This window comes from Simochromis diagramma, unplaced genomic scaffold (assembly GCF_900408965.1).
Source record: "Simochromis diagramma unplaced genomic scaffold, fSimDia1.1 OVJJ01000553.1, whole genome shotgun sequence".
Taxonomy (NCBI): Eukaryota; Metazoa; Chordata; class Actinopteri; order Cichliformes; family Cichlidae; genus Simochromis; species Simochromis diagramma.
In genome coordinates this window covers 3,565,200-3,590,053 of record NW_024387095.1, presented here as the reverse complement: position 1 = coordinate 3,590,053, position 24,854 = coordinate 3,565,200, and the positions used below count along the sequence as shown (strand labels likewise).

At 42.1% G+C, this 24,854-nt stretch overlaps 2 protein-coding genes across 4 annotated transcripts; one reads left to right on the top strand and one right to left on the bottom strand.

Annotated features, from left to right (window-relative positions):
• Positions 1-11: 11 nt before the first annotated feature.
• On the bottom strand, positions 12-2,985 carry LOC120742892 (leukocyte elastase inhibitor-like). 3 transcript variants are annotated; one of them, XM_040046382.1, is made up of 7 exons: positions 2,853-2,985; positions 2,414-2,597; positions 1,664-1,801; positions 1,463-1,580; positions 1,219-1,361; positions 918-1,085; positions 12-748 (listed from the first exon to the last, which is right to left on the bottom strand). In XM_040046382.1, exons 2-7 carry the CDS (start codon positions 2,579-2,581, stop codon positions 338-340), a joined length of 1,146 nt encoding a protein of 381 aa, XP_039902316.1. In that variant the 5' UTR covers positions 2,582-2,597; positions 2,853-2,985; the 3' UTR covers positions 12-337. The 3 variants fall into 3 exon arrangements, with proteins under 3 accessions (XP_039902316.1, XP_039902317.1, XP_039902318.1); XM_040046383.1 differs by having other exon boundaries at positions 2,414-2,616; positions 2,853-2,977; XM_040046384.1 differs by lacking the exon at positions 2,853-2,985 and adding an exon at positions 2,729-2,823.
• An 18,110-nt stretch (positions 2,986-21,095) lies between these two features.
• LOC120742891 (leukocyte elastase inhibitor-like) lies at positions 21,096-24,248 on the top strand. The gene is made up of 6 exons (XM_040046380.1): positions 21,096-21,290; positions 21,819-21,956; positions 22,040-22,157; positions 22,255-22,397; positions 22,531-22,698; positions 23,540-24,248. The coding sequence occupies exons 1-6, from the start codon at positions 21,123-21,125 to the stop codon at positions 23,948-23,950; spliced, it is 1,146 nt and encodes a 381-aa protein (XP_039902314.1). The 5' UTR covers positions 21,096-21,122; the 3' UTR covers positions 23,951-24,248.
• The last annotated feature ends 606 nt before the right edge of the window (positions 24,249-24,854 follow it).

Sequence of the window (24,854 nt, the reverse complement as noted above, 5' to 3'; positions counted from 1 at the left end):
ACAGTCTGCAATGATTTTCCCACATTTTATTCTCAGCAAAACACAGAAAACACATCAGATGTGTAAACTGAGAAAAACTGATAATTTTGAGTAACGAGCATCATGACTGTCTCAAAAAAGTTGGTACAGAGCGTTTGCCACTGTGTAGCATTCCCTCGTCTTTTAACAATTCTGTAAACATGTGAAAAAAGCAGCTGCTAGATGTTTTTTGTGATATTGTTACTGCTCATTTTTCATTGTGGCTGTAATACCTGCAGTATGCAGTTTAGCGTCATCATAGTGTAACATAAAAGGCCTTCTCTGACAAATATGCTGCTGTAATAACTGCTGCTTCTGTCTACTGAGGAGATGAGAATCTGCCAAAGAACAGGATGGACTTGGTCTTATTGTGTCTGATGAAGAAGAGGAAGGGGTGATCTGCTGTGAAGTGTGTGTCCGGTATATAACAACAAGCGCTGATCATAGCACCTGTGGCTGCAGCGGCCTCTGTGCCCTCCTCGTTCACCTCCACAAAGGCCTTGTGGGCCACCGTAGACAGGAAGAGCCTCCCTTCACCGTTCATGCCAGACAGGTCAGCCCTTCCTGCACAGAACACGTTCTTCATACCCAGTTTAGCCAGAGGATCATTCAGCTCGTAGTCTTCCTCCAGCTTGAACTTTGGCAGGTGAAGGACAACCTCTGAACGGGTGCTCATGTTTTTCCTGTCGGTCCATTCATTCAGCCTCTCCTGTGTTAGCTCCTTCTCCAGCTGGAATACAGTTAATACATTTTGTCATATTTGTTTTGCTCATATTTAAATTCATTTTATACATGAAATCAGAAGCGGTCTGTTAAATGATCAAATTTAAGTAAACTGAAGTGAAGCAGAAGAGTTTTTGTGTCTTTTCTTTACAGGAACTTGTTTCTAGGCTGTGTACCTTCAGCAGAGGGTCTGAGCCGTCTGAGGACTCCTTAGGCAGCAGAATGAACATGCTGAGCTCCTCACCCACATAGGGCAGCTCCAGGATCTGCAAATCATGGTCAGCAATGTAGTTGTAGGGAAGCTTCTTCCTCTGGTGCATCATCTGGACTGGTACGGTCTCATTCTGACACACAGGAAATTCAGGCGACCAGATCATGTTACCATAAAGCTTCTGATGGTGTTTACCTTAAACATTTTACAGTTTCCTGTATTCAGACTTTGAGTCCAGATTTTGTAACCTTCAGTTAAATTTCTACCTGTTTGATTTTAAAGGGCATCTCTTTGGTGTTTGCCTCTTTAAACGGGTTCTTCCAGTTGCCCTTGAAGTAGACAGCATTGACCAGAGCCAGTCTAGTATTTTTGTCGACTGTTCCTGGCTTCAGAAGGTCTTTTATCTTATCTGACAGGAAATACCGAAACACAACAATATTTCATTATAATCCACAGAGGATGCTAAAATGATTCCCTGCTGTTCAGGCTGTGGAAGATGCACATTCTCACTTTCTGTCTGCTGCTCGACCCAGCTGTTGATCTCTGCTCTGCACGCCTCTGGAGCTCCGATGAAGTCCACAGTCTTCAGGTCTGCCTGGTAGTACTTCTGTGTGGCGTCAAGGAAGTCCTGCAGAGAGCAGACATCTGTTTATTAATCCAGTCTTTGTAATGAAGAACTTTATGAAGAGAATCATTGATGTGGACACTCACTGGGAGGAAGTGGGCAGTGTTTTCTCCATAAAGACGGTTGGCTAGTTTCAGGATGTAGGATGCAGATGGTGAGTTGATGTCAGCGTTCAGTTTCTGGAAGTCTGCATGGACGCCTTCACCTGAGCTGAATGAGAGGGCCTGTGTGGCATTGAAGACAAAGACTGAAAGGATGTGACACTGAGCCTGAGTGACCCTAATGTAACAATTTATGGTCCAAAGGTAGAAACCGGACAACTTTATTCTTTCAGCATCAGGTTTAATAATAACCTTTAACATACTGTCAGTCTCACTGTCAGCATCATGCTCTCAGTAACTATACTGCTTGTGCGTTTTATGGACTTTCATGCCATTTATATAACACATTCTAGCTTCATATGTTATTTACATGATGGTATATTGTTAGAACAATGAAGTTTTGACGTTATAACGTGATATAGTTCGATTTTTCTTTTGCCTGGGTGGCAGCTCAACGCTTCCGTAACTGCTTTTGAAATACAACGAGGGCTTGCTGGCTTACTATTCAGCCAGCACTCTTGTAGCAAAAAAGTTCAGATTTTATTTATATATATATATATATATATATATATAAACACAAATCAAAACAACAAAATAAAATTATATCTTCTGTATAGAAAAACACAGGCAGCCACATCTGACTGCTTTTAAACTGTAACGAGGGCTTGAAGTTGCACAATCATGCTCGCCGATCAACTGACAGCTGGTGCAGGGAACAAGTGACAGTGAGCTGACCTGAGCCATCTGAGCTGCAGTGTCTCCTTTAGCTCCCAGGTAGACCATGGCCAGGGCTGAGCTGATGCTCAGAGGAGAGACAAAGATGTTCCCGACAGAGTTTGCCTGGCTCAGAGTGCGGAACAGCTCCAAGGCAAAGGCTGTGTTTGAGTTGCTGACGGCGGACATGGCTGATGGTGTTTTCCTGCAAACAACCGTTTAAACTGCTAAAACATTACATACCGGAAACACAACAGAAGACTTTATATTAAAGCATCGACGAAAAGTGACTTTTTCAGAAGAGCGCATACAGACAGAAACCACCGCCCCACTCACTGAAGCTAAGACACCGGACACGGCGCAGCCCGTTTAAGAAACTTGTCAACAGCGACTCGCTTATCTGAACTACAAGCTACTTTATTCCCACACACATAAAACGAAGACAAATCCAGCAGAATACCTGATTTACAGGGTGAGATATTAGTCTAACTGCAGTTCTTTGCTGGGTGTAAATAAAGTTGGAGGATTGAAGAAGGGCGATCCTACGGAAGAGGAAAGGGCTTCGGAGCGTGATGTCACGGGAGGGGGCGGGGCCAAGAGTTTTGGTTTGCAGGTAAACAGAAACAAATGATCCCTGTTGTCTTTGCTTAATGATTGGATTTGGTCCTGACAATCCACATTGCTGGCATCGTATCTTTCAGCATGTGTGTGGGTCGATTTGAATGATCCAGATGTAAGTGCAGCCACTCATCCTCTACTGCAGATGTGTCACAAATTAATCTTGTAGTAAACTATGGCACTTGGCCACAGGTGGCAGTAGTGGACTGACCTCCATTTGAGACTGCTCCAGCTGCTATGTGATAGTCAGTAGATCTGCTACAAATTGCAGATCATATGGAAGTTTTGGAAATAAATCATGAATATTCCTTGCTTAGCATTTAAAGTAAACATTTCTAGCTCTCCCCCACACTCAAAAACAGATGACAAACCTACTGACACACCTGAGTCACTCACTTTCTTAACTCCACTCACTCTCACTGGCTCTGTTTATTACTAAACTTGTGTCTCCCATGAGGAGTCAACTATTTAGTGCAGTGCCCACTGAAATTGATCATAAGATCAAAATCATAATTTCCATTTTGTTGAGATGCCCTGCTCTCTGTATCAAAATTCCTTTCCTGATATTGCTGCACCTTTACCTCTCTCAGTGCACATGGATCTATTATCATATACAAACTGATTACCAGTTCTGTCTCTCCTTCATCTGCAGCTGATTCTTCTCATGTCAAGGCTGTATGTGTAAGGCTTCTATCAGAATGTTAAAGTGGTGTGCTGTATGTTGCCGTCTATAGCCTGAGGAACATAAAAATAACAGTGGCTCCACACTGCTCTCCAACTGTCATTGGCATTGTATGCATCTGATCTCAGACTCTATGTTATGGTTCTGGGTCATTTTGAACCAGCGTTCTCAGTTTTCTTGCATTTTTGTATTATATTAAGTTTATTATTTTAAGGATTTATTCTATGGTTCCTAGATTGTTCTGTTTAGTTTATTAGACTCCCCCTTGTGTCTTTGCCCTCTGTATGTCTTCCTTTATTTAATTGTTTGTTCTTGTGCTTTGTTTCCTCTCCCTGTTTTGTTCCATCATGTTTCCCCTGCCTGGCATGTCTGTGCTCTCCCTCGTGTTCTCTCTCCCCCTCCAGTCTGTGTCTCAGTGTACTTCCTGTTTTACTTTGATAGTCTCCCGTCAGTGTACATCACGATGTTTGCTCCTGCCCTGTCTCATTATGGTTATTCGTTATCAGCTGCCCATTCCATAGATACTAATGCACCATCATACCATCAGAGATGCAGACTCTTGATAATAAGTTGGAGTTTCCTCTTCAGTCTGGAGGACACAGTATCTATGTTCTCTAAATCTGCTAGAACTTGTGCTTTTATACAAGTACCATCTATTTTATTAAAATAAAAAATGTAATGAAAAATAGAGTTCGTAATAGGGCTGCCACAAACGATTATTTTGATAGTCGACTAGTCACCGATTATTTTTGCGATTAGTCGACTAATCAGATCATCATCCATTGGAGGTAAAACGTACAGCTTATTGCACCAGCAGCATCTGCTCTTATATAACTATCATTAGCTGACAGCTTTAATTGTTTAAGGTATGTGCTAACTAAAAATAAAGACAAGATGATAGTTTATTAAATTTTAATGAAATTTGCAGATTGTTTTGGTGAAGTTTAATAAACTCCTTGCTATCTAAAATATAACAGGACACCGGAGTATATTCTCGAGCATCTCACACTTCTGATAATCAGCTGTCTGCTTGAGGTTTATTCAGCTGTGTAAAAACTATAACTTTAATCTCAGCCAAACCGATTTACTCAGGAACAAATAAAACACTGAAAAAGCCAAACAATAACATTATTAAGTTATCTAAGTGACTTATATATATTTAACCTGAGTAGCAAAAGATGGCGGTGGGTTTGAAAACTATTTGCCAGCAGTCCGGTGTTCTTACGGCTCTAGTGAGCCTTCCCCCTTAGTGATGCGCGAATCATGAACGAATCGTTCAATACTCGAAAATCACTTTACTGACTCATGAATCATGATTCACAAGCCCAACTGACTCATCCCTGTTGCTGTTAGCAGCAATGTATCTCAGGCACGTGCAGATGGGGGGGGCTAGAGGGGCTTGAGCACCCGCCCCTTTCCTGATGGGTGCCCAAGGTGCCCTTTTGTTGAGGCAACTTTTTTTTTTAAATTTTTTTTTTTTTTTTTTTTTATGTGTGTGTGCGTGCGGAGTCTTGTCTGTGCCCCTCAACAATAGTATTTAACTATTAATCACAGTTTTGCTAAATAAAAGGATCTGGCTTGCATCAGTCACATGATCACATTTAACCAATGATCGCCCTTGACGGCAGAACGCGCTGGTTACGAGCCGGGAACGAGCTCACAAAGAGCACGCGCATTTTTAGCGGTCCGGAGCTATAGGAGAAACACAAGTTAACTCAGAGACACAGACTGATGCGACACAACCAGTAAGTAGGTGTACAGCGTAAACTGTAGTGTGTAGCACCCAGGAGTATCAGCTTATTACGTACACGTTGGTAAGCTGTCTTGTGGCAACTGACGAACTGAAACAAACGAGCGTGCTGTGTGTGCAACAGCGTGACAAACATTACCTGTCCTTTTATTAACTGCACAAGTAGTGCTGGTCATAGCTGCTGGCTACCTGTGTAAGGCTGTCATGGGTCTGTAGCTCTGTCACCGTTTTAGGGAACATATTTAGTTTTAAAGTATTTAGAAACATATTTAGTTTTAAAGTATTTAGTTTCCGGGCTTTTCCTGCCTTTCTGGGGGGATTATATTTCACTAAAAACGATCTAATATGCATGTCCACATAATAATTATTATAATTATAATATATTAAAAAACACAAGCTGTATTTTAAAGAACATACATTAAGAAGCAGATTATATTAGATTTATATTTTAAATAAGACAAAATTTGGATTTTACAGCAGTGAAATGATTGTATCTCTACAGTTTAAAAATGTAATAAGCTTTGCCCCTGCACAGAGTGGATAGTGAAACAAATGGAATCATCATAAATACATTATTTCATATTTATTACTTCCCCCTCCTCATTGCTTTATTATTGTAGCTCTAGTAATAAATAATAAAAAAAAAGATTCTGGATCAGCACCATGATGCCCATAGTATATACAGTATTCTGAAGAAGGTCTAAAATGTCATTGTGTGTGCGTGCATGTGTGTGTTTTAGTTAGATGGATTTAAAAAAAAAAAAATATTACTCATGATATAACATTGTCCAGACATGCCTGGTAAGGACATGAGGAGGAAACAGTAGGAGCTTTGTGAGGCTACTAAAGGCAGTGCTATAACCTTTTTCTGTCATCATTTTATTATAGATTAAGTGCAAGAGTTGTTAGGTGTGGATAATTAGATTATAGTTTATTGCAATAGCAAGTTGTGCCTTGTTCTCACATAGCAAGTGGAGAGTGATATATGAAATGATGGGATGGAAGGAAGAAGAGAAGCAAAGAGTGATTCACAGGCAGAGCCTAAATTATTTCTCACAGTTTTTTGTTGCCTTATGGTTCCAAGTGCTGTCACCAATCTTTTCATTTAGTTATTATCTCATGACACTTGTTTAATCAGCTACCAGCTCTCTTATGGACTTTTTAATGTCTACAGTCTCAGATCAACACAGCCCTGCCCTTCCCATATTAGATTCTTGATGAATGTGTGTTGTTGTTATTCAGCCTGGTTCAATGTGCCCCTTTTTAACTTTGAGCACCCGCCCCTTTAAACCTCTCTGCACGGCCCTGCTGTCCAGTCCAGATTATGTAGATGAAGGAGAATCCCTGCAAATACAATCCATGAAAATGATGGAGAGCACAGATTTAAACCATGCGGCACAAAGGCTGATGGTTCAGAGAAGGCAGGCAAGAAGATGATTGGACTGCAGTAATGACAGTAACAAGTGACAGTGACAGCCAAGACTGAATACATGTGACATGTGGGATTCAGACAGCCAAGCAGGTGAGGCAGACAACATTTAATGGACAGTGAGCAAAGAAAGATGTGCAGCATTTAATCATTAACATGCACAGAAACTCCACATGTGGCTACACAAAGCAAAACCTGTATAGACTTATGAAGTTACACTTTGCAGAAAATCAGCAGGAGAGATTACACAATGGATTTTAATATAAAAGACTCAATATGGTGGATTGAATGAGCTTCCATACAATGACTCATGTGGATATATCATCCTCAGAACCGAGTACAAAAGAATCTTTCCATTGAACTTTTTTTTGTCACCCACCCAAACACATCAGATATCAATGGAAAGCCCAGGATGGCTTCTATTTAGTAGATCAGGACATAGTAAGATATCTCAAATGAGTCAAAAGACAGACTAAAAACAAATGTCCATTGCACAGGAAATAAATGAATAAGCTGGTTCTCAGGAGGATATGAAAGCAATGCTAAATGTACCTCCCTATCAGGAAACAGTGACACAGTAGTGTGCAAGGATGATGCAAACATATGAATCCTGCCTGTCGCTGAAGCAGTGTCGTGGTTATGAAAGAGCCTCGGGCATCTAGGTCCAGCAAATAAGTCCCTGAGCCCCCTCAGCAGAAATCTGAAATTGCACAACACACATTGACATAATTTTGAAATGAAAAACCTAAAAACCCGAATGCTGATAAACTATTTCAGTGGCAATCATGATAACCACCATGACTGAGGAGGTGGGTGTGATACAAATTTCTTTATTTTGTTATGATCAAATGTTTTTGCAATTTCACTTTAGTAATAGTAATATCACTTTTTGTGTCATGTAGTTATATACATATATGATAGCATCACATATGTGTTTTATGCTTTATTACACAAACACAGTTAGGTCATTGTGAGTAAGTTAGAGACATCCAGGCGTTGTGGGGATTAGACAGATAGTGGAACTCCTTCTCCTTTACTCATGGAAGGAGGAGGCTTCAGGAGGTTAATCTTTAGGTGACGGTTAAGTAATAAAAAAGGTCATAACTCTCTCAGGGAGTGTTGTGGAATGTCTTTGTCTGTATGTTTTGTCACTTTGCATACAAGGCACGCACAAGGCAGTACCCATCTTCAGACGGGCGCTGCCTTGTGTGCTGCCTTTGGCGTTTAACCAGAGTGCTCTCTCTGCTGCAGCATATTATTAAACCAAATCAAAAGAACGTCTTGATGCACGCTCAATCATCCAGGTAAGTAAATCCCAAAAAGTTGATTCTGTTCATCTGAACGTAGCGTTTTCAGTGGGAGAAACATTTCATCACTCTTTCAAGTGACTTCCTCAGTCTCAGCTGACTGCAGGTTTCCCCAATCTTATAAACAGTACATTTGCATAATGACTGAAACTAGCACCACTGAATGAACAATGGCCTGGGAGGTCAGTTTCTAGATCATTAGTATGAAAATTCTCATGAACATTGATCAAAAACCACTGATCAAAGCTCATTGATCAAGGACCGCTGATCAATGGCCATGAGTACCATTCACAGACAGTTGGGGAATGGCTGCAAAGGGAAGAACGCTGGTTTAAGCGTGGAGTCAAGGAGACCATTTGGGTGAAAAGGGAAATACCATCTCTGAATCGAGGAGGGGGCCTAAGGGTACATCTTTCACCATCTTACAATGCTGTGATTGCAGCCATTCCCTTTTCGTTACTGTTCGTCTGATTTTAGGTCCGCTCCATAAACACACCAGCGTACCCCATCGTGACACGAGGTTCTAAACACTATCAATCACGGCCATACTGATGAGGGTTAACTCAATGATCCAGCATTGACTGAAGCTCAGGTGCAGCTACCTCCAGCACCGGAACACTTCTGGGTTGAGAGGTCGCTTCGACGACACAAACAAAAACAGCGCACATGGACACAACGGGCAGGTAGGCCACGGAAGACTGCCGGCCCCTGACGGTTCCTCCCAATCATGCCCCTGGAAGTCTCACTGTAGTTTCCCACATGAGAGTTGAAGTCTCTCAGTAAGACAATGCAGTCATTTCACTAAATGCTTCTATATTAACGTGAAGCTGCCGCAACCTGAGTGGGTTGAAAGGAAGCTTGTGGAATGACCAGGCTGAAAATGCGAGCTCGTTAACATACTGGCCTATTGATGCCAGTATTGAGCTGACTTATGTTGAGTGCGGGTTTGCTAGAAAAATATTGCAGTCATATTTAAGTTGATCACTAATTGGTGCTAAAAGAGTGACTGACCATTGCATTTGCTTTGGCTAAACCGAGCATGGAAATACCTGAAACACCAAGGCCACATAAAGCAAGTTCACAAGAATACACAACTCTGAGAATTTCCAAACTTTTTTTTCTCTAAAAAATCACATCTTAGGGATGACAGTGTTGACATTCATTTAAAACAAATATGCTCTCAATTAAAACACATAATTATATAGCATTGTCAACACACAGGCTCAATGTTTGAATGAATGCAGAGAGTATATAAAGGAAAATGGAAACAGCCTATAACATGCATTGTGTTTGGCAAGTGATGTACATGTGTATATATCAGTGGCTGTCAATAAAGTTTCTCTCTCTCAGACTGCGTTCAAGTCCAGAAAATGGCAAACGCCTCTGTGTTTATTCCCCCGTAATTATCCTCAGTGCAGTCTAGATAATACACTGGAAAACTTTCCAATGAGTCAAGCAGGAAGGACTATGCATTCCAAATGAGCAACAAGGAGCCGCTGTTATTTTTATGTTCCTCAGGCTGTAGACAGCAACATACAGCACACCACTTTAACATTCTGATAGAAGCTTTATACATACAGCCTTGACATGAGAAGAATCAGCTGCAGATGAAGGAGAGACAGAACTGGTAATCAGTTTGTATATGATAATAGATCCATGTGCACTGAGAGAGGTAAAGGTGCAGCAATATCAGGAGAGGAATTTTGATACAGAGAGCAGGGCATCTCAACAAAATGGAAATTATGATTTTGGTCTTATGATCAATTTCAGTGGGCACTGCACTAAATAGTCGACTCCTCATGGGAGACACAAATATGTAAAAAAAAAAAAAAAAAAGTAAAGTCGTTTTTGCCGTTGAAAGAAACGGACTCACATTAATTACCTCAAACTGGCAATAAAGTATTTGCTGGAACTAAGACATGATAAAATATGGACATGGATACAGAGGTCTGAAATGAAAAGCCAGTGCACTGCAATGTCCTTAAACCTGCATTCTTTTTAATGGGCAGCAGTTAGCATTACTTATGGTTGCAAAAAGTTTCACTTCTACAGAATACTGTGAGGCCAAAAAGATTACGGTTCCACAGAGAGGCCGGGCCCTCTCACAAGCTCTCTATCGCCATCTGCTGACACTCTAAAACCTCCATCACTCCTACACTGTATGCAACTGTGTGTGCCGCTGTTCTTTCATGGAAAGGAGAACTTTTGGCTGTTTTACAGTTATTGAATGATTTTAGTTATTTTTAATATATGACACTTTCATCTGTTAACAGTTAAAGTTGAAAGTTTTAAGAATAACCATCACTTCAATATGCTTCCAATCAGCAATGAAGAAAAAAATTATTTTAGTGATGTTCTTTGTTTGTGTTTGTTTTTTTGTTTTTAGATTTAACATATTCATTGCTCGAAAAACAAACTCACCCTGAAGATCAAGAATGCCCATCATGAAGAAGAAGAAAGCTGGATACCAGAATCAGGAAAGCCTTGAAGGATGTTAGCCGGCTAACAGAGGTACAAGAGGGCATCATGAGATACAGGTCCTGGATGATGTAACAGACGAAGAAACAGTAACACCAGTTAGCAATGAGGAAACATTTCCGGCCAGAACACAGGAGTATTTTATAGAGGAATGTACGTATGTGCATATGTTGTACGAGCAATATGTGAGTTTTTCCTTTTTGGGGTTAAGAGGGTTGGTTTAAAATGCACACACTGCATTGGTGCACGGTCGTGGGGCGTGACTCATGGGTGTGTATTGGGCAATAAATGTTGTTGCACTCACCTGTTCAGCGCACCTGCTGTTTGATGAGCAGAGAGGTAAGGTGAGCATGGGGTAAAACATTCTGTTGACCGCAACTGAATGTGCAGTGTGTTTGATTCTGCAGGTGGATATTGCAATTTGGCATAATAATTGGTGTGAAACGAGAGTGCCAGTCTTCTTTCTTTGTGGAGTCTGTGCATTTGTTTTATATTGGGTCCCATGTAGGGGAGACCGGGGATAGTTGTAACATTTTTGACATTTCTGTCTGTAAATTGGAGCTCGTTTAAGGTAGTGGATTCAAAATGTAATGCAAAGTATTTACATGTGTCGGCTATTAAATAGTGCAGCTATTTTCTCTGCAGCACAATTACCCATTGCATGGTATGGCCTCAAACACAAAGAGTGAAATGTTACAATTAACCCCATAGTCTGGGTTAGTTGTAACATATCCTGGGGTGAAATCTAACACAATGAAATAAGGGTACTGACAAAATATTAACATGTAATCTTTGTTTATTCAACACATGAATGCACTTAGAGCCGTGTGTGTGTGTGTGTGTGACAGAATGCAGAAATCTAGCTTTTGAACATATTCCAACCCCCCCAAAAAAGACAAATTATGGAATTTCCTGAAACTGAATATTTCATTAATTTTGGTTGGTCTTCCTTGAGTTTGGCCTCATTGGCTCAGTGGGCATTATAACCTACAACTCTTGCACCAATTTTAAACATAACAATGAAGCTGAAAAAATGTAGTTGTTCACCAGCATCGCAATTCCATTTTACTTTTTATCATGGCTTACCTTGGTGTGGTTTGCAAAGTGCTTCAGAAAGATGATGAAATCTGTTTCTTGCATCCATCCTGATTTATTTCCACTACTTCCTACTGGTCCATCTCTGACACAGTGGTCTGCATAATGTATGTGTGGGAACACAAACAGTGGAGGAATTGTGTTGCCAATGGCATTAACCACATATACAAAAGCGACCAGTGAACCTCTCTCTGCTGATGTCGTTGCCCCAACTTGTTCAATATAAGTTAAAGTAATAGTGTGGTAAGTTGTAACATCTGCATTATTGTTACAACTAACCCAGACTGTTGCTGTTACAACTGACCCAGACTCCTATAGCCATGAACTAGCTAACATTACAGCCAACAGCTAAAACACTAGCTCTAAAGACCTACACAGAATATATCCCCATAGACATACAAATAACATAATTTAAGTTTGATGAGTTTAACTGTGAAGCAGATAATGCTATTAGAAATTGAAATAAAGTAGAAAAACTTACTTTTTGGCATACAAATTACTTTTTTTCATGTTAAACTGTCTGTGTTTGACAAAATGTGCTGATTTTTCACATGTGATAGCAGAACTGAATTGGGCATGCACAGGATGAGTCACATCATTTGAAACTTAGCCCTGATTGGAGAAATTGGAAGTGTTACAACTGACCCACGTTACAACTATCCCCGGTCTCCCCTACTGATGTGTGGTTTGAATAGTATAATGGTTGAATAAAGAGAACAGTAGCTCAGAAGTGCATTTCCTGCGTTGTTGTTGCGTGTCGTCAGTATCCCCATGTTTAGCCTTCCGCGGCCGTTGGTTTGGAGAAGCCGTAATATGTGTGGTTAATAATCAGATCGGAGAGGAGCCACTTTGTTCTGTGAGTTCAACTTACAGTCCGAGATTGGAGCCAGACTGTAAAATGTGCTATTTAGAACAGGCTCCATGTCTCGTAGGAACTAAATGAATAACCAATGAGCTGCACTACAGGAACTTCATTCTCTGAAACATTCCCATCAGCCGTTCCCGTCAGAGGCGATCGATCGAGTTCAGGTTTACACACGAGATCTAGTCATGCTGTTCTCTGTAAAATAAGCCATCACCAGAAGAGGATTCCACTGGAAACAGAAAGAAGTGGGGACGAGTTTTCTTACAGAATTCTGAGATTAAAGTCCCCACTTTTTTCTTCTTGTTTTTAAAGCCCTGATCGTCTTCCGTAGGACCGCATTTCTTTATTCCACCAACCTTATTTACACGCTTTCCTCATTCCTGTGCTCATCCTCGTTTTATGTGTCTACGAGTTTCACTTATCGTTCTCTTCTCATCTTTGAGTTTGGTCACAGAAATCAGCTTTGTGAAAACAGCTCAGGTTGTTAAAATAAATGCACAGCTGGCAGATGATTGGGGTGATTTTCTACATTCTCCCAGCAGTGCTGGTGTTACTTCCTGAAGTGTGTTGTGTTTTGTTTTTTTCCCCCTCATTGCTTTAATATAAAGTCTTCTGTTGTGTTTCCGATATGTAATGTTGTTGCAGTTTAAACTGTTGTTTGCATGTTACAGGTGTAGCGTGGTATAAGCCACCAAGTAACCACTGTGGGCCTCTCTTATTACTAGTACGAACTTTCAGACCAAAAAAAAAACTCACAGGATCGAATCCAGAATAAACAGGACAAGAGGGTCAATATCAGTAAAAGATGTTCAACAATTTATTAACATGACAAGACACCAAAGTTTTGAGAAAAAAAAAAAAAAAAAAAAAACCTAAAACATCGCTACAACAAAAAAAATAGTAGCGGTGCAACCTTGCCAGCAACGAAGCTATCACCTGAGGGTTTGTTTCTCCTTGGCGGTCCCAGGTGCTCGTCACTCTAAAAGAGACAAATCCACCTCAAACATAAAAAGGCCCAACCGAACACTGATAGCATGCACTAAGTGCTAGTTCAGGCAATAGACGGTGGTAATACAAAAGCACTCTTAATAAACCTTAATCACGGCAAATCCACACACAGAGCACCACTAAAAAAATCCTCGTTGCCCGCTTAGTATTACACCAACCCAATAAAAATAAACAAAACCCGAAATAAAACAACAAAAATAATTAAAAACGGTGACCTGCTAAAACCAAAAAAAACACAACCATACAGAGGAGGGAAAAAAACAGTGACAAGTTCGCATGTGCAGCCTGCCCTACAGGAGGGAATACAATATAAGTTAAATTATAATGCATAGACTTTTCCCCCCCCCCCTTTTTTTTTTTTTTTTTTTTTTTTTTAATGTCAGATATATTAAGTTAACATACCTCGAGTAGGCAACTGTATTTGCTGCACACCTGATTTGTCTTGGCCTTTTCTTCCACAGAAATCACTACTAAAACATAAATTATAATAAACATCAAATACATTTCAACAAACTTTAAGAAAGGACACTAAAAGACAAACAGCCTATACCTTGAACCTCATCTATAGAGGTTTAAAACCACAGTTTGCGTCGTAGGCGATTAAACTTCTCGGCTCTTCACCTACTCACGCATCCATTACTCACAGCCGCTTGTCAGTGGGAATCATCAGCACCTGTTACTACGCCCTCTTTTATGCCCTCCATTGAGTCCCTTGGGTCCTAAAGCCTTCCCCATTACAATTGCCCTCGTTTTAAAAGGTCACCGTCCCGGCGACCACTTACTGCCAGGGCCTAAATACATTTTGGGGCAAACCATTATGGACAGGGGAACTTTGTGAATCACCGGTGAGAAAAACAACCGTCGAATTTACTGACCCCGGAAGGTTAAAGGGGTTGGAATGTTTTCCTGCTGTACTTCTTTTAGGCCGCTCCTGAACTCTTCCCGGGTCCTGCTCTGGAACATTCTCCCTATTATCAATCCCACTTTCCCTTGGCTGTTCTGGAACTATGGTTACAGGGTTCAGGTTGCTCAGGCCTAGACTCCTAGTTTCACCAACAGGCTCTGAAACCGATACCAAGGGTAGCTGATCTCTGGGTGGGTTTGGAGCCATGGCGAGTACAACTCCACCCACCTCACTGTCATCATCTGGTATATCCGATATTGATTGCTGGGGTGACTCAACTACCAGCCCTGGGTCAGCGAGGGGATGTTGGTCTGGAGCAGGTGCCATAGTACCCAAAGGTATTACTCTCAACTCTGCCCGATTTAAGTTTTTGTCAGGGCCTGAATGATCTCTAGGGCGTATTTTATAAACCCTGCCTTCTTTGTCCATACTCTGCACAACAACATACACCGTAGAATCCCAGGCATCATGGATCTTATGGCGGCCTAAAGGATGACTTTTCCGATAAACCAAAGTACCTGGGGGGAGAAGGGAAATAACTGTGGGCTGAAAATGTTTATTTCTCCTCTCTGCAGCTTGTTGGAGTTGTTCTCTCGCATGCACATAAACAGAGCTTAAACGTTGTTTATGCTCCTCCACCCACTCCTGCGCAGATCTAGACATTGATTCCGACTGGGAAGCCCCCAGTAGGAAATCAACAGGCAACTGGGGCTTCTGGCCAAACATAAGCTCATACGGTGAAAAACCAGTAGACTGATGTTCTGTGGTATTGTAAGCATACAATACCTGTGGCAAGTATTGCGGCCACTTTCTTTTCTTATCAGGAGGGAGTGTGCGCAACAGATCATGGAGTGTTCTGTTAAATCTCTCGCATTGTCCATTGCCTTCAGGGTGATATGGCGTGGTCCTGCTTTTGTCTATGCCATACAGGTGACACAGACGTTTCAACAAATCTCCCTCAAAGCTCTTTCCTTGATCACTATGGATACGCTTAGGGACCCCATAGATATAAAACCATTTTTCAGTTAACACCCGTGCCACTGTACTTGCCCGTTGATCTACTGTAGGGTATGCTTGAGAGAACTTCGAAAACACGTCAGTGACCACAAGTACATTCTCACGCCCATCACTAGACTTGTCCAAAACACTGAAATCAATGGCAATGACTTCCAGGGGTTTAGCGGCCACCAAACCCCCCCTAAATGTGCGAACCTTTGGTTGTACAGCCTTTGCCAAGACACAACGATCGCACTCCTGACAATATTTCTCAATGTCTCGTGCCATAAAAGGCCAAAAACACCTTTCTCTCACCAGGCTGGTAGTGCGTCCAATGCCTTGATGACCATGATCATCATGTAAACTTCTTAGAACCTCTATTTGCAAGCACTGGGGTAGCAACAGTTGAAGCAAAACTTTGCCATTACCAGGTGTCTGAACTTGACGATACAAGACACCTTCCTTCAACTTGATTCTGGGCCACTGTTGCAACAACTTTTTCACTCCCTTACTTACTTTTCCTGTTTAGTAGGCAGCCTCCCACTTTCCCAATACTGTAAGAAAGGGCCAATTACCGGGTCAGCAGCTTGAATATTAAGTCAGCTTTAGGTCGGGATGGAAATGCACCTATGGCCCTACACGTAGCGGCAACAGCATCTCCCAGCTGCCCCACATCTGTCTGGTCTTGCACTTCCTGTGGGATCTTCACCCCTGGAAGCAGGCCAGATGGACTCTGTGGGTGTAGCTGCCATGACAACGCATCAGCATTGCGGTTGCTGGGACCTGGCCTGTATTTAATCTCAAAATTAAACACAGCTAGCTCTGAGGCCCATCGCTGCTCTACAGCTCCCAATTTAGCAGTCTGCAAATAACTGAGAGGATTGTTATCTGTGAACACGACAAACTTATTTCCCAACAAATACTCCCGAAACTTTTGAGTGACAGCCCATTTTAGAGCCAAAAATTCCAACTTTCTAGAGCTGTAATTGGACATATTCCTTTCACTAGGTCGCAGGCCCCGGCTAGCAAAAGCAACTGGCCGTCTCTTCCCTTCTTGCTCCTGGGATAGTACTGCACCTAACCCTGCCTGACTGGCATCTATCTCAAGGACGAAAGGTTTAGCAAAGTCGGCATAGGCCAATACTGGGGCACTAACCAGCAACCTTTTTAATGTTTGGAATGCATTCTCACATTCCTCACTCCAAAGGTGACCCATTGGCCCACTGGTACCACTTCTACGTTTCTTCTTGGTACCTCCCAGCTCACCCACCAGCCGGTGAAGCGGGGCAGCATACTTGGCAAAACCTTCTACAAACCGCCGGTAATATGAGGCAAATCCCAAAAATGACTGTAGCTCTATACAAGTAGTCGGTCGCGCCCACCCAGCCACTGCACTAATCTTAGAGGGGTCGGTCGCCACCCCAGAAGCCGATATCACATGCCCGAGGTATTGAACCTCTGGCTGGAAAAAGTGACACTTCTCCAGCTTCAACTTTAGATTGTGCTCTTTCAGCCGCATTAAGACCAAGTCAAGACGCTCCAAATGCTGTTCAAAAGAGGATGAAAACACCACGATATCATCCAGGTACAATAAGAGGGACTGGAAACTTTGGTCCCCAAAAATCCGCTCCATTAGCCGCTGAAAGGTGCTAGGGGCATTACAAAGCCCAAATGGCATTCGATTGAATTCGAACAACCCAAAAGGGGTACAGAAAGCAGTCTTGGCTTTGTCCTTCTCGGCCACTGGTACTTGATGATACCCACTTGCAAGGTCCAATGTAGAGAACCACTGTGCTCCCGTCAGGGCATCTAATGACTCCTCAATACGGGGTAAGGGATAAGCATCTTTCCATGTCTTGGCATTAAGCAAACGGTAATCAACACACAGCCTAATCTCCCCATTTTTCTTGAAAGCCACCACAATTGGGGAAGAATAAGGGCTACTGCTTAAACGCACTACTCCCCGATCCAATAAATCTTTAATATGAGCTTTCACTTGTTCATACTGAGAAGGTGGGAGCCTACGATACCGCTGTCGCACTGGGGCATCGTCCATTAAAGGGATCTCATGTTCCACCAATGTGGTACATCCTAAATCTCCCTCCCCATGACTAAAAACTGAACAATGCTTCTGCAAAAGTGACACTCCTTGTTGGACCTGTTCATTGGACAAAGTAGGCCATGAGAGTTCAGAAACATCAAAGTGCGAATGCGCCTGTACGGTCACTTCATGCATCATTATCGGCAGCGTGGAGTCCTCAGACTCTGCGATAACGACAGGGTTCCCAGATGATGGGGGGTCAACCAGATGCAACTCGCCTAGTTGTGTACGAGGCGGTAACCAAACATCCTCAGTTCCCACATTAACCACCGGAATGTCAACCACACCTTGTTCAACAGAAATGAGGGTCGGAGAAACCAAGATGCCCCCCGGCAGGGGATTACCCGTCGCTATAGGCTCCAAGAGCACTGATGGGAAATTAATATTAGCAGCAGAGGGGCAACTAGTGCGTATCCATTTCAACGACCCAGCAGGGACACAAACAGCTCGACCATAGACTTTTGCTTTACCTAAATACCCAGATGTATTCAAAGCCTCAATGCGCTGACACTTATGAAGTGTCTCCTTCCACGTCTTACTGGCATTTTCAAGGGCAGGGGATTCAAACAGACGAGGGCCGAACTGTTCCGAGAGTAGGTGGTAACAACGGCTAATGATATTCATCCCCAAGAGACCAGGCACACTCTGTGGCTGCTGAACGCTACCATCTCGAGGGTCCTCCACCACTAACACGCCCATTTTTGTCAGGATGCCGCCAAAAACAGTCACATCAAGCTCCATGTAGCCTATATAGGGGATTTTCGACCCATTAGCTGCCCTGAGGCGTAACCATTGGCATTTCTTTCAGTGCCCCACCCCCTGCGGCCTAAAGTGCTTCTCAAAGAAACTCTCTCGAATAGTGGTGACCATGGACCCAGTATCCAAAAGACAGGGAACTATAACACCCCCCATTTCTATTTCCACCACTGGACAATTTCCAATTAAGCGAGAGGGCTCTCCCATAACAACTTCAGCTGAGCCTACAAACCCTGTTCCCGATGCCTGGCTCTCTGCACCAGAGGGACCTAGTTTCCCGACAGCTGAGACTCAGGGCCTTGTTCCACAACCTGACTGTGTGCATGTGCGTCAGCATGAGACCCACCACTGTTCTTCGTGGCTAGATGTTTGACCCTACAGAACCTGGCAATGTGACCAGCCCTACCACACCGATGGCAAATTGGCTTTCCATCTGCCTGGAAACGAAAGGGCCCAGTGGTGGGAGAGATCGAGGGGATGTTAGTCTGAGACGGCTGTGAGAAATGGACCGACATCTGCTTCATAAGCGTATCCAATTGAACCTGTTGTTTACGAAGGCACTCTTTTATCTGTAGAATGTCATCATTAGACCCGAGGGTGACTGCATGCATCTCTGCATTAACTCCCTCTACTACCTGGCAATTCGTATCACAGGAATAGGCTCGGGGCCTAGTTTTCCCTCCCTGCCTCCCTACATCACCCCACTTAAGGGCAATACTGCGCAGGGCAAGAAAGGACAGGTCTGGTGTTTGGAGGACCCGCTGTTTCAGCTCTCTACGCAGCATATCATCATGGACATGTTCAGTAAACTGATCTCTTAACAATATGTCAGAATTTGGAATACCACCTGGTGTCTTACAGCTTACAATGTCCATTAGAGATTTAAGAGCATGAGAGTAATCTCGCAGAGATTCCACTTCTCGCTGGGTGCGCTGGAAGAACTGTAGCTGGGCAGCTACATATGACTGAGTGCAGCTATAGTTCTCGACCAAAATATCAAAAATCTTGTCAGGAGTGTCTCTGCTGATACTCGAATGAAAACAGACCTCCGATTTGGCACTGCCATCAAGATGGTCCATCACAAACATCACTTGTGCTGCTCTTGACATAGGACGAATCTCCAAGCACCTACGTACTTCTTCCACCCACTGGTCAACTGTTAACAAGTCCACTGACAGTTTACCGGTGAACCTTGGGCATTTACGCTCCCGAGGTGCATAAACGTAACACACATTGGAAGCTTCATTTATTGAATTCATATTTGAGGGCACAGTAGACAGACCTGGCACTGGGTCTGGCACTTGGCCAGTCACAGGAGAACGTTCCTGTAATTGGTCCCTCAACTGTTCATTTGCTGCTTTTAGCTGTTGCAGCTGCTCCAAAAGGGCCTGTACGTCATCCATAAGGTCGGCGACGGAGGTCTATTATCCCCACAGCAGTCCAAGCGTTGGCTTCCCTCTCCGTAGAAAATGTCACTGGTTTTTTTTTTTTTTGTTGTTTTTTTTTGTTTGTTTGTTTTTTTCCTCCTCTCCTTTAATATTCTTCCTAAAATAAGCAGGGCCACCGTCAAAATAAAAACCAAACACCGTAACTGATATGACCTAGATTCTGTCGACAACGCCAATTAATGTAGCGTGGTATAAGCCACCAAGTAACCACTGTGGGCCTCTCTTATGACTAGTACGAACTTTCAGACCAAAAAAAACTCACAGGATCGAATCCAGAATAAACAGGACAAGAGGGTCAATATCAGTAAAAGATGTTCAACAATTTATTAACATGACAAGACACCAAAGTTTTGAGAAAAAAAAAAAAAAAAAAAACCTAAAACATCGCTACAACAAAAAAAATAGTAGCGGTGCAACCTTGCCAGCAACGAAGCTATCACCTGAGGGTTTGTTCCTCCTTGGTGGTCCCAGGTGCTCGTCACTCTAAAAGAGACAAATCCACCTCAAACATAAAAAGGCCCAACCAAACACTTATAGCATGCACTAAGTGCTAGTTCAGGCAATAGACGGTGGTAATACAAAAGCACTCTTAATAAACCTTAATCACGGCAAATCCACACACAGAGCACCACTAAAAAATCCTCATTCCCCCGAGGTATGAGCCCCACTCAGGGATTGCACGTTGCCCGCTTAGTATTGCACCAACCCAATAAAAATAAACAAAACCCGAAATAAAACAACAAAAATAATTAAACTGTGACCTGCTAAAACCAAAAAAACACAACCATACAGAGAAGGAGGAAAAAAAACAGTGACAAGTTCGCATGTGCAGCCTGCCCTACAGGAGGGAATACAATATAAGTTAAATTATAATGCATAATAGACTTTTTTTTCCCCCTTTTTTTTTTTTAATGTCAGATATATTAAATTAACATACCTCGAGTAGGCAACTGTATTTGCTGCACACCTGATTTGTCTTGGCCTTTTCTTCCACAGAAATCACTACTAAAACATAAATTATAATAAACATCAAATACATTTCAACAAACTTTAAGAAAGGACACTAAAAGACAAACAGCCTATACCTTGAACCTCATCTATAGAGGTTTAAAACCACAGTTTGCGTCGTAGGCGATTAAACTTCTCGGCTCTTCACCTACTCACGCATCCATTACTCACAGCCGCTTGTCAGTGGGAATCATCAGCACCTGTTACTACGCCCTCTTTTATGCCCTCCATTGAGCCCCCTGGGTCCTAAAGCCTTCCCCATTACACAGGTAAACACCATCAGCCATGTCCGCCGTCAGCAGCTCAAACACAGCCTTTGCCTTGGAGCTGTTCCGCACTCTGAGCCAGACAAACCCTGCTGGAAACATCTTTGTCTCTCCTCTGAGCATCGGCGCAGCCCTGGCCACGGTCTACGAGGGAGCCAAAGGAGACACTGCAGCTCAGATTACTCAGGTCAGCTCACTGTCACTTGTTCCCTGCACCACACCATCAGTTAATCAGCCAGCATGCCTGTGAAACTTTAAATGTCTTGTCAGATGTGGCTGACTGCTTTTTGTTCTGTTTTTTTGTTTTTTATTTTGCTTTTTATATATATTTATATTTTCAGAAAAAATTCACACCTTGTGAGACCAGTGCTGTCTTATAAACTTTCTTTTCAGTAGGTTTATGATTGGACAGAATTCAACTTTTGGGGTTTTGTTACGTGTTTGAAAAGGTTTGTTTATGTGGCCAAAACACTGATGTTCCCAGTCTGACATCAGCAATTTGTGTTTATAAATGGCATCAGAGTCCATAAAACCTACAAACAGTGTAGTGAGTGAGAGCATGATGTTCAGTGAGACTGACAGTATGTTAAAGGTTATTATTAAACCTGATGCTGAAAGAATAAAGTTGTCCAGTTTCTGCCTTTGGACCATATATTGTTACATTAGGGTCGCTCAGTGTCACATCCTTTCAGTCTTTGTCTTCAATGCCACACAGGCCCTCTCATTCAGCTCAGGTGAAGGCGTCCATGCAAACTTCCAGAAACTGAATGCTGAAATCAACTCACCGTCTGCATCCTACATCCTGAAACTAGCCAACCGTCTTTATGGAGAAAACATTGCCCACTTCCTCCCAGTGAGTGTCCACATCAATGATTCTCTTCATAAAGTTCTTCATTACAAAGACTGGATTAATAAACAGATGTCTGCTCTCTGCAGGATTTCATTGACGTCACACATAGGAACTACCTGGCAGACCCGATAACTGTGGACTTCATCGGAGCTCCAGAGGCGTGCAGAGCAGCGATCAACAGCTGGGTGGAGCAGCAGACAGAAAGTGAGAATGTGCATCTTCCACAGCCTGAACAGCAGGGAATCATTTTAGCATCCTGTGGATTGTAATGAAATATTGTTGTTTCTGTATTTCCTGTCAGATAAGATAAAAGACCTTCTGAAGCCAGGAACAGTCAACAAAGATACCAGACTGGTTCTGGTCAATGCTGTCTACTTCAAGGGCAACTGGAGGAACAGATTTGATGAGGCAAACACCAAAGAGATGCCCTTTGAAATCAGACAGGTAGAAATTTAACTGAAGGATACAAAATCTGAATCAAAAGTCTGAATACAGGAAACTGTAAAATGTTTAAGGTAAACACCATCAGAAGCTTTATAATAACGTGATCTGGTCGCCTGGATTTCCTGTGTGTCAGAATGAGACCGTACCAGTCCAGATGATGTACCAGAAGAACAAACTTCCCTACAACTACATTGCTGACCATGATTTGCAGATCCTGGAGCTGCCCTATGTGGGTGAGGAGCTCAGCATGTTCATTCTGCTGCCTAAGGAGTCCTCAGACGGCTCAGGCCCTCTGCTGAAGGTACACAGCCTAGAAACAAGTTCCTGTGAGGAAAAGCCACGAAAACCTCTTCTTGTACCATCCCTGATTGAATGATGGTCTCTTATACTGATGCTTCACAGAATTTTTATTAGAGGTGTGGTTCACTGAAACATTTGGTAAAGACGCTGTCAAAAACCCAACATATTAATACCATAAAATTAAAATATTAAGGAAACACTCATTTCTCCTGTACACTAACTATAACATGAACTTCAAATTTACACTTTATATCATCAATCTTATGCATATTTTTCACCTCTCAATCCTACATAATCAAAGGGTGGTAAGTCCTTTCACTAGAAACTAAAATTCTCTTATGACATTGCTTCAGTTCAACCGCTTTGCTCTTACTTTAATAGCTTACAAAAACTCTAAACAACATCTTGATTGCACATAACCTATTACATTAAAGGTAACATTAACAAAACTCGTGCCACTGTCAGCCGGGTATTAATTAATACAGACAAAATGATGATCTGTCTTCGTAAGGCCATATTGTAAAACCCACGTTATTAACAAACCATCATCTTGTGTTTTGCGCTAGTTTCCTGTTTCAAAATAAAACCAAAGTAGTTCCAAAACAATTCAATTCAGTAAAACTTTATTGATCCTGAAGGTTGACACCGAAGGAAATTGGCCTATATAAATATACATGTCAACATTACCAAATTATGTCTAGCCAAATTAGGTCATTTACACAAATGCTTCGCTTCTGTTTACTTAAATTTGATCATTTAACAGACTGCTTCTGATTTCATGGATAAAATGAATTTAAATATGAGCAAAAGAAATATGACAAAATGTATTAACTGTGTTCCAGCTGGAGAAGGAGCTAACACAGGAGAGGCTGAATGAATGGACCGACAGGAAAAACATGGAAGTTGATTCAGAAGTTGTCCTTCACCTGCCAAAGTTCAAGCTGGAGGAAGACTACGAACTGAATGATCCTCTGGCTAAACTGGGTATGAAGAACGTGTTCTGTGCAGGAAGGGCTGACCTGTCTGGCATGAACGGTGAACCTGGGCTCTTCCTGTCTACGATGGCCCACAAGGTCTTTGCAGAGGTGAACGAGGAGGGCACAGAGGCCGCTGCAGCCACAGGTGCTGTGATCAAGCTGGAGAGTTTTATACCGGACACACACTTCACAGCAGATCACCCCTTCCTCTTCTTTATCAGATATAATGAGACCAAGTCCATCCTGTTCTTTGGCAGATTCTCATCTCCTGAGTAGACAGAAGCAGCAGAGGAAGATGATGTTGCAATATAAATGAAAATTAAAAAAATCTCTGAAATGAAGTAAATGGAGTGTTGTGATGTTTTGCTAATTATAAAACTTTATTTTTCATTTTAAAAAAATGGGGGTGGGGTGTTGGGGTTTTGTTTGTTTCAAATAGATGGTATTTGTACAAGCACGAGATCTAGCAGCTTTGAGAACATGGATACTGTGTTGTGCAGCTATTATGAGTAGCCAGATTCCAATATCAGACAAATCTCGCAGCTGCTCTCATCACATGTTTACAGACTGTTGTTAAAAGAAGAGGGAATGCTACAAAGTGGCAAACACGACTCTGTGCCAACTTTGAGACATGTTGCCATCATATTTAAAAGGCCCTTTTTGCTTAAAATTAAATCAATTTTTCTCAGTTAACACATCTCGTATGTTTTTCGTTTCACTAAGAATAAAATATGGTGACCTCATTGCAGTTGTTTACACTTTACATAGTTGCTCAAGATTTATTTATTTTTGAACTTGCCATTCTAAATTAACCACAGGTTTTAACACCATTTCTCTTGATCTGTTTCACAACAGAGCCCCACAGACTTCACTGATATCTTATTAACTGAACTGCTTATGCTTTCCAGTATCAACTTTTCTCAAATGATACTCAGGCCTGCATGGACGCAGGTATAAATGACATAAGTTACCTGTGATGGGACCTGATTGGTCCTTAAAGACACGCTTTGAAAGGCAATGATGCATTTTCAAATGCCATCAACTTATCTCTTTTGCCTCATATGCTTCTAAAACATCTTATAGTTCACATGACACAATGTTTTCAAAAATGAAATGCTACCACTGACAAGTTTAATGTTGAAACTTTGTAAATTGAATGTTCTATATGAGTCATTGTATG

Excerpts from the sequence above, each read along its gene's own strand:
- LOC120742892 (XM_040046382.1), bottom strand. The coding sequence starts at position 2,581 with ATGTCCGCCGTCAGCAACTCAAACACAGCCTTTGCCTTGGAGCTGTTC. Across the intron at positions 1,581-1,663 it reads ACACTGCCCACTTCCTCCCA|GACTTCCTTGACGCCACACA; the intron begins GTGAGTGTCCAC and ends TGCTCTCTGCAG. Across the intron at positions 1,362-1,462 it reads GGTCGAGCAGCAGACAGAAA|ATAAGATAAAAGACCTTCTG; the intron begins GTGAGAATGTGC and ends ATTTCCTGTCAG.
- LOC120742891 (XM_040046380.1), top strand. The coding sequence starts at position 21,123 with ATGTCCGCCGTCAGCAGCTCAAACACAGCCTTTGCCTTGGAGCTGTTC. Across the intron at positions 22,158-22,254 it reads GGTGGAGCAGCAGACAGAAA|ATAAGATAAAAGACCTTCTG; the intron begins GTGAGAATGTGC and ends ATTTCCTGTCAG. Across the intron at positions 22,398-22,530 it reads TGCCCTTTGAAATCAGACAG|AATGAGACCGTACCAGTCCA; the intron begins GTAGAAATTTAA and ends CCTGTGTGTCAG.